The sequence below is a fragment of the Rhinatrema bivittatum genome, chromosome 7 (genome assembly GCF_901001135.1).
Source record: "Rhinatrema bivittatum chromosome 7, aRhiBiv1.1, whole genome shotgun sequence".
Taxonomy (NCBI): domain Eukaryota; kingdom Metazoa; phylum Chordata; class Amphibia; order Gymnophiona; family Rhinatrematidae; genus Rhinatrema; species Rhinatrema bivittatum.
The window spans coordinates 124,223,943-124,237,674 of record NC_042621.1 but is presented as its reverse complement, the minus strand read 5'-3'; the positions used below and the strand labels follow the sequence as shown (position 1 = coordinate 124,237,674).

Here is a 13,732-nt window from a genome sequence, read left to right as displayed (position 1 = left end):
TACTCTCTGTTTCCTGTGTTTAACCAGTTTGTAATCCACGAAAGGACATCGCCTCCTATCCCATGACTTTTTAGTTTTCTTAGAAGCCTCTCATGAGGGACTTTGTCAAACGCCTTCTGAAAATCCAAATACACTACATCTACCGGTTCACCTTTATCCATATGTTTATTAACTCCTTCAAAAAAATGAAGCATATTTGTTAGGCAAGACTTCCCTTGGGTAAATCCAGGTTGACTGTGTTCCATTAAACCATGCCTTTCTATATGCTCTAATAAATTCATTAACGATCTGGAAAAGGGAGCAATGTGTGAAGTCATCAGAACTGCAGAACGCACAAACTTATTCAAAGTACAGGGTGTTTCAAAAAGATGAACCCATCATGAATATATTGCTTTGAAATTGAGTCCATCATTTTGAAACACCCTGTAGTTAAAAGTCAAGAAGGCTGTGAGTAATTGCAGGAGGAACTTGCAAGACTAGAGGACTATACATATAAATGGCATCTGTCTCCTTCTCTTCCCCAATCTTCCCCCAGATGTTTGGTCTGATGTTCTTTTGAAGTCCCTTGAGGATGGTCACTACAGAGCAGTATCCAGTATAGACAGTGGTAATTAAACAAGCTCAGCCAGTGGGAACCTGTCCTGCTACCCCACCTGGTCTGTGCCGGTCCTGCGAGCAGGTTTAAAACTTATAGGGCTGGCATTTCCTGTATACCAATGTTGGGCACCATGAGATTAGCATACAGGAAGTGCCACCCCTGCAAGTTTTGAACCCACTCGCAGGTCCAGTGCATGAGAAAGAGCAGTGGGAATAGGCTACCACTCATTCCATATGCTTTCACAACAGGTCTGGATTGGGCATGGGTTGAGTGAAGGGCAGCACGCGCAGCCACAAATAATGCGCGCATCTTAGAGGGAACACTGCTGGCAAATTAGCTGTCAGGTCCTCACACTGTAAACCTAGAAATTCTGGTTTTATTCCACTGCCCAAGTCACTTACCCTCCATATTCTCAAAATAAGCCTGTAAGCTGTTTAGGAGGGGGATGTTGCATATATATATATATATATATATATATATATATATATATATATATATATATATATATATATATTGAATCTTGCACAATGCTGTGTAGAGCATTGATGATTATGGCCTTTGTTGCATGAGTTCTCTCATTGCTGGTTAGCAGTACTTCCAAGTTTTGGATAGTTAATGTATGGGATTATTTATGCTTTGATCGCTTGGATACTTTCCATGTCTCTCAAGTACTGTACGATATTCTCCAAGTCCGTAAGATCAGATGTGCCTCCACCTGCTTTCAGAAATGAAACAGCACTCTCATGGTCTTGGCTTGCATCAGACCCTAACCTTAATCTTACATTCAGCTTTTTTATGTCAGTTCTGCTTCTGTGTTTTATATGACTCATCTGTTGCTTTAACACACTTTTTCTGTTTGATTGCATGCCATATTGCATGCATGGATAGACTCCAGTTTATTGTATAGCACTTACCTTCTACCTTGCAAGCGCTGGGCAGAGCACTAAAAAATGAATGCTCTGAGGAGTGCAATTTGCTCCTGTTCCCCAAATATGTATTTTTTATATCAATGGGATAGATTTGTAATCGTGTCATTCCATTCTGTTGTACTGTGGAGCTAAAATTAACAATTGTATCCCAGAATGCAACTGGTATCGTCTCACCTGTCCAAAAAGGTTATTTCCTTTCCTTGTAGATTTTCTACGTATTCACACAGGCTTAGGGATGTGAGACTCATAGGAGGACTAGATCACTAATCCCTTGATGAAGGAGATTGCTTTTTTATAGGTATTGAAGAGAGAGGCTGAAAGGAAAGCTATGAAAAAACTGATGTCGTTCAGAGACTTAATTAAGTGTAGTGCTGGGAGCAATTGTTTCATTTGAATGTGTCCTGCCTTACCTTATGCAATTTGCAGGATCCTAGAGAATGGCAGATCTGGGCTTGTGCTTTGGGGAATGATGCTCGAATAGAGGGGATTCTCCTGAAGGCCGAGCAGTGCTAGTAGGCTCTCATTGTCTTTCTCACACAGTGACTTTTTTTTTTTTTTAAGACAATATGGGGTAGATTTTAATAGATACGCGCACACGCTATCCGGCACGCACATATGGATACGTGATTTTATAACATGCGCGCACGGGCACGCACCTGCCTCTGGCCCACCCCGCCCTGCCCCCGGACTGCCCCTTTTTGCAAGCCACAGGACTTACATGCGTCCCAGGGCTTTACTCGCGTCGCCGGGCCTTTTGTAAATAGGCCCGACACACATAACCTTTTGAAAATCTGCCCCACTGTGTATTAGACAAGCAAGTTTAATATATTTCTTTTTATGTCATTGCTCCCTCTTTTTTTCCATCGTCTGCTTTCCTTGTACTGTTCTGGCAGTTGACATGTTAGCAGCTCACAGTACCTTGACAGGCAGAGACAGAGGGAAGACAGCAGGTAGTCTGCAACCAGAGCCCATTCCAGATGGGTACAGAAATCCAGTCCACATTCTTCATATTGTGCTTATTTTAATAGACTTAAAACAGTTCACTGCCTATCTATCACTAGCAAGGGCTTTATTAAATCTAGCTGGTTTTAAGTAAAAGTAAATCCTGCCTGTATTCTTGTACCTGCCTGGGAATTCAGTTTGTGATGGGAGACTGACAGATAATCCTTTAGCACCTACACTGTTGCTACTTCATTCACTAACAAGCTAGAGTGCTCTGCAGAGGAGAAGGGACTGGGAGAGGCTGCTGTCGTTCCAGCAGTCCCTAAAGCTCAGTCATGGTGCTTCTGCAAGAGACTCCCATCAGCACAAGTGAGGGGAGAAGGCAGAGCAATTAAAATCCCTCCCCATTCCTCAGCCTTCTAACTGTACAGCTTGACTTGAAAAGCAAACTCTTTCCCTTTTTGACTGGACAGTTTCAGAAACTGCAAGCAGTAATACTCACCCTGTAGCAATATGGTTAAGAGGGTTGCTGTTAACTTAAGCCACTAACTTAAATGTCTAAGCAGAGAGCTGCAATATTTGAAAGAGGTGCAAATCATGCGAGTGTCCTCTGAGTCCAATAGTTTATGTAATGTCATTAGGAGCCTTTTATAGCCAGTATAAACCAATCAGATCTAATGCATAGTATTAAGTCATTTTGATTCTTTTGCTATCACGGCTGCTGCCAGGAGTACACAAAAATTGCAAGAGAGCAGTTTAAATAATATAAAAAAACAAAGTAAAGAAGAGGCCCAAAACAAATCTACTGAGCTAGCAATTTTCTTTGATAACAAAATCAAAAATCTACTTATCCCACCAACAACCTCCATTTCTACTTTAAACTACCAGCTTCCACCTCACCAAAACTACTCCTCAAGGATTCACAAACAGTCCCTAGAATCTTTTGATCCCACATCACCCTTAGAAATTGAATCTATCATCAAGAAAATGAAACCCTCATCGCACCCAATAGACCAAATCCCGACCAAACTCCTTCTCACAATCCCTAACACCATCGCCAAACCACTGGCCGACATCATAAACTGCTCGCTCTCTCACGGAATTGTCCCGAACGCTTTAAAAACAGCCTCCCTGAAACCACTACTAAAAAAACCCAACTTGGACCCATCCAACCCTATAAACTTCCGCCCAATCGCCAACTTACCTTTTATAGCCAAGATAATGGAAAAACTGGTCAACTCTCGTCTCACTGACTTCCTGGACTCACATGATATTCTACACCCAGCACAATTCGGATTCAGGTAACACAGGAACACAGAGTCGCTGCTTCTCTCATTAACGGACAACATCCTGATGGGCCTCGACAAAGGTCAGTCATACCTGCTAGCTCTTCTAGACATTTCCGCTGCATTTGACACAGTTAACCATACAATCCTCATCAACCGCTTGATGGAAATAGGCATCTCAGGATCTGCTCTCCGCTGGCTAAAATCTTTTCTAAGTGACAGGTATTTCAAAGTAAAAATAATCAACAAAGAATCTTCCCCCATAGCGTCCAAGCAAGGAGTACCCCAGGGTTCCTCACTTTCCCCGACCCTATTCAACATCTATCTTCTCCCTTTATGCGAACTACTCAAAAACCTCAATCTCACCTACTTTATTTATGCAGACGATGTGCAGATCATTATCCCCATCAAGGATCCCATCTCCGATACTTTAATCTATTGGAACAGCTGCCTCCACGCTATTAATATCCTTCTCACGAGCCTCAGCCTGGTTCTCAATACATCCAAAACCGAGCTTCTGGTCATTTCCCCCAACGATAACAATCCACCAGCCAGAACCACAAACATACCATCAGTAAGTCAAGTGAGAGACCTTGGAGCCACCCTAGACTCCAGAATGAACCTTAAAAAGTTCATTAACAACACCACAAAAGAGGGATTTTATAAACTTCAGGTCCTAAAACAATTAAGACCTCTCCTCCACTTCCATGACTACAGATCTGTCCTTCAAGCCATACTTTTCTCAAAAATTGACTACTGCAACGCTCTCCTGCTTGGTCTTCCAGCCTCCTCCACTAAACCTCTTCAGATGCTGCAAAACGCAGCAGCCAGGATCCTTACTAACATGCGCAGGATGGACCACATCACACCGATACTAAAAATACTTCATTAGCTACCCATACACTTCAGAATACTCTTCAAAACTCTGACCATCATTCACAAATCCATATATCATCATTCCTCTCTGCAACTCACCATACCCCTCAAATTATACTCCTCATCAAGGCCAACCAGATCTGCATACAGAGGCTCCCTACAAGTTCCTCCCAGCAGTTCCACTAAACATAACTCCATCGAAAAACGAGCGCTTTCCACCGCGGGACCACATCACTGGAACTCTCTCCCACCAGACCTACGCCAGGAACATTGTCATCTCACATTCAGAGAAAAACTGAAAACTTGGCTCTTCGCCCAAGCTTACCGCTGAAGAAACCCATGGTACCCGCAAGGACCTCCACCCCTCGGTTGATGTCCTCTTCCAGCTGCATTAAGTATCTGCCATTCTAGAACCGCTCATGTATAATAACTTTGCAATTGAACCTCCATTATGTAAATATGTATTTAAGTTTAACAGAGAAGCAACCGCTCCTTGCTGATCGGCTCTTCTATACATTTAGAATAGAAATTGTTAATCTATCCCTTTTTCTTCAAACAGCCTTGTTCGACTTCCCTGTTTTAATGTAACTTTCGCTTCCTGTGTTAACTGGTTTCCCCACCTTGTTTATTGTAAACCGGTACGATAAGACCTTGTCTTGAGCATCGGTATATTAAAAGAACTTAAATAAATAAATAAATAAAAATGTTAATTGAGACAGGATGACCATTGCTTCTTGTCATTTGGAATACTAAATGGTGCACAAATGGCTCTTTTTTTTTTAAGGATACAGAGTCTCAGTAAGGTTTTTGCCTTCCTCCCCAGCTAGACTAAACCCATTTCAATCTTCTGCATTGCCCTCTAACCCTTAGCTTTGCAGTATGGAAAAGGTTGGCAAGCTGTCGCTTTTCCCTTTCTTTTCTCTTCATTGTCTTTTTCTCCCATCTACTCTTCCAGGGTGAGCCAGGGATCCCAGGAGAAAAGGTACCATTTCTGCAAATGCAGCATATTTTTTTTTTCTGGTGCTTCTGCCTTTCTGATACCAGGAACAAAATCTGACAAATAATAAAACATTTGTTTAACATTCAAGTATTTTGCTAGAGACAATAAAGGTAAAGAATGCAAACATTTGGAATCACTAAGCTCCTTTTCTCAAGCAATGGATTTCTCTTATCTAATTATATTCCTAGCTCAGCTCTCTCTCTTCCTACTTCCTTGAGTAATGATAATGGTAAAGAAGTGGTGAGGCTGTTATGAACAGCAACAAGAAGGCAAGGACTTGAGGTCAGAAAGGATGAAATTGACAAGGATAGCAATAAGGAGAGTTAGCAGAAGGGAGTTCAAAAGGAAATGGACTTGTATAGATTTTAAATGTTACCAAAACATACAGGAAAGTAAGAGAAAATCCCCTATAACATAATATCCCTAAATCAGCTTTCCCTTAAAGTCCACCATATTTGAGGAGATCCAATTCATAATTTATAGGTAACTTCATAGGCAAAGTAAAAGTAAAAGAGACAACACTCCTCCACACTTCAGTTAATATTGGTCAGAACCAAACTCCCCATAAACAGGAAGTGTCCTGCAGCCAGAGGGTAAGAACTTTTTGGGGCGGATTTTAAAAGGAGCGCGAATAGCCTACTTTTGTTTGCGCTCCAGGCGCAAACAAAAGTACGCTGGATTTTAGTAGATACGCGCGGAGCCGCGCGTATCTGCTAAAAACCTGGATCGGCGCGCGCAAGGCTATGGATTTTGTATAGCCGGCGCGCGCCGAGCCGCGCAGCCTACCCCCGTTCCCTCCAAGGCCGCTCCGAAATCGGAGCGGCCTCGGAGGGAATCCTCTAACACCCTCCCCTCACCTTCCCCTCCCTTCCTCTACCTAACCCACCCGCCCGGCCCTGTCTACACCCCCCCCTTACCTTTGTTGGGGGATTTACGCCTCCCAGAGGGAGGCGTAAATCCCCGCGCGCCAGCGGGCCTCCTGCGCGCCGGGCCGCGACCTGGGGGCAGGTACGGAGGGCGCGGCCACGCCCCCGGACCGCCCCGGGCCGTAGCCACGCCCCCGTACCCGCCCCCAAAACGCTGCCGACACGCCCCGAAAACGCCGCGATGACCGGGACCGCTCCCGACACGCCCCCCTCGGAGAACCCCGGGACTTACGCGAGTCCCGGGGCTCTGCGCGCGCCGGTAGGCCTATGTAAAATAGGCTTCCCGGCGCGCAGGGCCCTGCTCGCCTAAATCCGCCCGGTTTTGGGCGGTTTTAGGCGAGCAGGGCTCTGAAAATCCGCCCCTTTATGTACAAGTGTTTTTACTTGCTTGGAATATTAAATAATTTAATAAATGCAAACATTTGAAAAAAAGAAAATGGACTGATGTCTAATGGACTAAAATGATGATGATGTACAGTTGCTAACTCAATGGGAGAAGAGGTGGAATTCCACAGTTTCTTCTGTTAGAAGTTCATGTTTCTAATTTTGCCAAATATACATTTAACATCTTTCCATGTAAAAAAAAAAATGAGCATGCAAAATGTTGGTGGCACACAGAAAAGTGTAGGACTTTAGTTCTTCTTGTCCAGATGTGTCAGTTTTCCTAGGACAAGCAGGATGGTAGTCTTCACTCATGGGTGACATCATCAGATGGAGCCCGGCATGGAAACCGTTTGACAAAGTTTCTACAACTTTGACAGACCCACTGAGCATGCCTGGCATGCCACTATCCACGCGTCCATGTGGGATCCCTCTTCAGTCTCTTTTTCCACAAAACTGAAGTCTCGCAACTATGGAGCTTGTGCTCTTTTTTGTGTGGAAATCTTTTTCTTACCTTCATGAGTCCCGTTGAGTCCTTCTGCATTTCGGGATTAGTTATCAGGTGCTACGATAAGTCATTCATTATTCGCAGTTGATTACCGACAGTGATGCTTCCTGGTAGTCGCCGGACATCAACCACACACTGCATTCTTTTTCCCATGGCGTCATCTGGCTTCCACTGTTGCCCCCAGTGCCCCAGGACTATGTCCATCACAGATCCCCATGAGGTCTGTGTTATGTGCCTGGGGACATCACAAGATGTCTAGGGTTGCAAATTTTGTGCCCAGATGACTCCTATGGGCCACTGCATACGCCTCGATAAAATGGAAAAATGTTTGACACCAAAAAGTCAGAAACCTCGACTTCAGCATCGGGGCATCAACACCAAAGGGTCGAGGGGTTTTAGCGACCCCAACCCTTTTGGCATCTCCTCCGCTACCAGATACCTGGCTGGAACTGGGTGCAGGGAACTGTCCAATGTTGATTTCTTCTCACTCCAGGTCTGGATCCTCACCATCTCCCTTGGGACCAGGGAAAGACCAGGCTGAGCATCAGAGAAAATCAAGAAAACATTACCATTGAGCCTTGTCATCACATATAGCCAACCACGGGAGGCCACCGGCACCGACTGTGCTGCCCCCAAAGCGGTCCCAGGCTGAGGAAGCTTTGCCTTCCATGGAATCTGAAAGGCCACGGCAATCCCCACCAATTCTGGTGGAAGGCACAGATTACCCTCACGGTTCCAGGGAGGATCTGGTTTCGCCACCTCCTCCTCCTCAAGCTGTCCTGTCCTCATCAGCATTCCAGGAGGAGTTGAAGAGATGTGTGCAGCTGGCGGTCAGCCAGGCCCTGCAGGGCATCGAGTCACCGGTTCCACCGGTGCTTGCACATTTGTTGGAGCGGCTGGACCTGCTGCTTGAGGTATTGCCGATGCAGCCTGCCCCAATGCCCTGGGCCCCCTCGTTGATGCAGGGGGCATCAATGTGGCCTCCACCAGTGAATGATTCCTCCAACGAGGTTAGACCGTTGGGGTCGTTGGCGCCACTTCCGTGCAAGATGCCCCAACCAGTGTTAGTCCACCCTGGTCCTTCAGGATCAATGCCGTTGGAGCTGCCGATTCCCTCGGTGTTCCTGGTGCCCACAGGGCCTTCAGTGCCACTGCACCCTCCAGTTCCAGCAGTACCTTCGGTGTCTGCACCAGTACCTTTGGTATCGCCGAGATCATTGGGGTCTCAACACAAAAGCTCACTGGGGGCTCCACCTCAGGTATCCCTGGGCACACAGAGTGAGGAGGATGCCCCCTTTGACCCTTGGGAGAGTGAGATGCCCCATCCGAGGACTTACCCTCTGAAGCATCTCCTCCTGAGGAGAGGCGTAAGTCTCCACTGGAAGAATTAAGTTTTGCTGGGTTCATGAAAACCATAGAAAAATCGGTGCCTTTTCAGCTCCTGACCGAGCAGGATTCCAGGCATAAGATGCTGAAAGTCCTGTAATTTGTAGATGCTTCAAAAGAGGTGGATGCAGTACCAGTGCACACCATCTTTAAAGATATGGTCATCCGGCTATGGGTTTCATCCCATCAGTAAACCGGAAGATCGACACTGTCTATTTGGTACAACCTACTTTGGGATTTGAACGCTGCCAGCTTCCACACCAATCGGTAGTGGTGGAATCCATCTTAAAGAAAGCAAAGAGATTGCGGACTCATGCTTCAGCTTCTCCAGGTCGCAAGCACAGGGCCCTGGATGCTCTGGAAAGAAAGTCTTCCAAGAGTCCATGTTGGCAGCTCGGAATCTTTTGGTACGCCTTCCACAGCAATTTCAGGAAGATTTCCTGACGGTGATCCAAGAAGGCCTGGAGTATGACAAACACAAGGTCCGCTGGCTTATGATGTGTTTGAAACAGCAGTGAGAATGGCAGTGGCAGGCATTGGAGCTTGACATATGACCTGGCTTCAGGCCTCGGACCTCCAGCCCAAAGTACAAGACCATCTTGCAGACCTGCCCTGTACCGGGGAGAATCTCTTCAGAGATAAGATCAAAGAAGCAGTAGCACAGCTGAAGGACTAACATGAAACCCTCCAGCAGCTATCTGCCAGTACCTTCAGTCCTCTGGCAAAAAGCCATCACGGCAAACCTCGATGCCCCTTTTACAGGCCACGGAAGTATTAACCACCGGCTACTAGGGTGAGACCCCAGCGGAATCCAGCATGGTCAAGAGTAAGGCAGCCATGCGCCCTTCGATTGCACCCAGCCCCACAGCAGAGTCCTGCCACAGAGTTTTGATTGGCAGCAAGGGAGTTTAAGCCAGCAATCCATACCCCTGAGGAATTACCCTCCACTGGGGGGCTATCTACAAATCTTTGCCAACCAGTGGATCTCAGTCACCTCGGACCAGTGAGTTTGGTGGGGGTACATATTGAACTTCCGATAGGCCCCTCCACAATCTCCCTCCATGTCCCTCATGGAGGACTGCGTTGATCCAGCAAATATTTCAACTAGAGCTCTCCGCCCTTAATGGCTCAAGTGATCGAGCATGTGCTGCCAAATCAGTGGGGCGACGGATTTTACTCCAGGTATTTCTTCGCCCTATCTTAGATCTAAGGGCATTGAACAGGTTTCTCATAAGAGAAAAATTCAAAATGGTCTCGTTGGATGAATAATTCCTCTCCTCAGGACTGGGGACTGGCTTTGCTCCCTCGATCTCAAAGACGCTTACGCTCATATTGTGATCTCTCCCTGCCATCGGAAATGCCTTCATTTTCTGGTGGGGGTGGAGCACTATCAGTATTGGGTGCTGCCTTTTGGCCTCACATTCGCACCCCACATCGTCACAAAATGCCTGGCAGTAGTAGGAGCTTATCTCAGGAGGCACCGGGTGCATGTCTTTCCCTACCTAGAAGATTGGTTCATCAAGAGCGACACCAGGCAGGGAGCGATACATTCTCTCCACTCCACCATCCAGATCCTGGAGGCCTTGGGATTTCTAATCAACTACCCAAAGTCCCAAGCTGGTTCCATCATTACAGCTGGACTTCATTGGGGCCAGGTTTGATATGGTCCAAGGGAAGGCTTTTTGTCCTAGGACTGAGCGCTGACCCTGGTGTCCCTGGCAGAATCGATCTCTCGCAGCCACCAGGCCTCTGCGCACCAGATCCTGCGTCTCTTGGGGCACATGGTGGCAATAGTGCATGTCACGCCTTTTGCTCGACTACACATGTGCAGAGTGCAGTGGACATTGCGCTCTCAGTGGTGTCATTCCACCCAGGACCTTCAAGCTTGCATCATAGACACCACGACACTTCTGCAATCTCTCTTGTGGTGGGAATGCCTTTCCGGGTTTCTCTGCCTCAGGTTGTTCTCACTATGAATGTGTCCCACATGGGTTGGGGAGCCCACGTTGCAGGCCTCAGCACCCAGGGTCAATGGTCCTCACAGAAGCAGCGTCTTCAGATCAACTTCCTGGAGTTCCGGGCGATCCAGTATGCTCTATGGGTGTTTCGGGATCACTTGGCTAGCAAGGTAGTTCTGGTGCAAATGACAACCAAGTGGCGATGTGGTACCTGAACAAGCTGGGTGGAATGGGTTCGTTCCTCCTCTGCCAAGAGGCGGTATAGATCTGGTCATGGGCTCTCGCAGGGCATTCTCCTGCGAGCCACATATCTGCCAGGGGCCGAGAACATAACGGCAGCTGCTTTGAGTCGGGCCTTCCGCCCCCACGAATGGTCCCTGAAACAGGAGGTGGCGGATCGGATCTTCCATCTTTGGGGGACCCCAGACATAGATCTGTTTGCTTCCCCATGCAACAAGAAAGTGGATCGGTTCTGCTCCTTAGTCAGGACGGATGGCCAGCTGGTTTCAGATGTCTTTGTTCATCAATGGGGCACTGGCCTCCTATATGTATATCCTCCACTTTCACTAGTTGAGGACTCTCCTGAAACTTCAACAGGACTAAGGGATTATGATCCTGATCACGCTTTATGGCCACAGCAGATCTGGTTCCCACTTCTGCAGGATCTATCCTCACGGGCTCTGATCCATCTGGGGACTGCTTCAGACCAGATCACGCAGGATCACGGCAGGCTGTGCCATCCCAACCTCCAGGCCTTGTCCCTCATGGCGTGGTTGTTGCCCGGATTACCCTGCAGACCTTGGGCCTCTCAGAGAGCATGTCTAGGGTCCTGTTGGAGTCCAGGAAGCCTTCGACTAGGAAGTCTTACAATCTCAAGTGAAGAGGTTCTCGGTCTGATTAGAGGGAAATAGTTTGGATCCATTCTCCTGCTTCACTCCAAGACTTCTGGACTACCTGTTGCACCTGTCCGAGACTGGCTTGAAGACTACTTCCATGAGAGTTCACCTCAGTGCCATTGGAGCTTATCACCGGGGGTGGATGGCTCATCCATATGAACCCATCTCATGGGGCATTTCATACGGGGCTTACTTCATCTCAAGCCTCCAATCCGACCCCCAGCAGAATCCTGGGACTTCAACGTGGTCTTGACCCATCTCATGAGGGCACCGTTTGAGCCCCTGAGATCTTGTGATCTAAAGAACCTAGCCTGGAAGGTCATCTTCTTGTTGCGGTCACCTCAGCATGCAGGGTCAGCGAACTTCATACCCACCTTATACAAACGTTTTTCATGATAAGGTGGTTTTGCGCATGCATCCTAAGTTCCTATCAAAGATGCTCACGGAGTTCTATCTAAATCAGTCTATTGTCCTGCTCACCTTTTTTCCAAAGCTGGACTCTCACTAATGTGAACTAGTCCTGCACACACTAGATTGTAAGAGTGCCCTAGCCTTTTAAATGGATCAGATGGCGGCCCATCGCCAGTCCATGCAACTCTTTGTCTCCTTTGATAAGAACAGATTGGGAGTCGCAGTGTCCAAGCAGACCTTGTCAAAATGGCTGGTAGATTGTATTTCATTCTGCTATGCGCAAACGGGACTGCAACGTGAGGACCATGTCAAGGCTCATTCTGTACGAGCCATGTCAGATTCGGTGGCTGACTTGCGTGCAGTACCCGTGGATGAGATCTGCAGAGTGGCGACTTGGAGTTCCCTCTACACCTTTGCCTCTCATTACTGTCTGGACAAAGATGGTCAACATGACAACAGTTTCGGGTAGTCGGTCCTCCGTAATCTTTTTCAGCCATGAAAACCAACTCTCTCTACTTTGGGCCCTTTCTTCGGGTTCAGGCTGTCTCCCTCTGCGACCGACAGCAACGAGGTTGTCGTGCCCGTTGGCACCTGGTTGAATGCCTGTCAGTCTTCTTTATTGTTCGGGAGCAGCCTATAGCTATGCATTCACCCTTGTGTGAGGACTACCATCCTACTTATCCTAGGAGAAAACAGAGTTGTTTACCTGTAACAGGTGTTCTCCTAGGACAGCAGGATGTTAGTTCTCATGAAACCCACCCAACACCCTGTGGAGTTGTTTTTTTCTTTGGGTTTAGTATTTTATTTTTTCGCAAATTCTATGTTATAAGACTGAAGAGGGACCCCACGTGGACATGTGGATAGTGGCATGCCAGACATGCTCAATGGGTCTGTCAAAGTTCTAGAAACATTGAGAAATGTTTTCCGTGCCAAGCTCCATCTGATGATGTCACCCATGTGTGAGGACTAACATCCTGTTGTTCTAGGAGAACACCTGTTACAGGTAAGCAATTCTGCTTTCCTTTTTAAATGACATGGTCATCTACTTTCCCCATATCCATCCATTGTGCTCATACTGTACATAAGAGATGGAGATGTCAGTGGGCTTCTATGAGATAGGCTTACATCACATAGAGAAAGTAAGCTAACAATGGCTGATGTGTTCTAGCAAGATGGGTACTCTTTCCAGGTCTCAGAACCACATCCCCCCACTGTATGGTTTGTTCTGTATTACGCAGTCTGCAGATGTTAGGCCATAGTATTCTTGAAGTGGTAATGTGGAGAATGAAGCTTCTTAGTTGGGCAAAGACCTAATGCTTTTGTTTGTGAAGTGAATGGATCTCCTTGAAGTGCAAGGGAGTGAGAGCAAGACAAAGTAGTCAGTGATAATGAAACTGTTTTCTTTACAGGTATATGTATGTGAGCATTGACAAAGTAATGTTGGGCATTCTCTACAAGTTCAGCACATATATGTTTATTCAGTGACCTGGCGCTATCCACTCAATTAGAGCCAACCCTACTGAGGCCACGGTTTCATGAGCCTTCATATAAAACTACACAAGGATTTTCTCCAATTTTTAACTGCCTCCCATTTAACACAGTCATCAGATCAATCCTCTGGCTAAATCCTTAGCC

At 46.8% G+C, this 13,732-nt stretch overlaps 1 protein-coding gene across 1 annotated transcript in view; it reads left to right on the top strand.

Moving 5' to 3' along the window:
• Nucleotides 1–13,732, top strand: part of COL13A1 (collagen type XIII alpha 1 chain) — a 578,485-nt gene that overhangs the window by 391,606 nt on the left and 173,147 nt on the right. Inside the window, exon 24 of the mRNA XM_029610690.1 lies at nt 5,587–5,613. Within this exon, the coding sequence (XP_029466550.1) occupies nt 5,587–5,613 (27 nt within the window). The remainder of the gene's footprint in view (nt 1–5,586; nt 5,614–13,732) is intronic.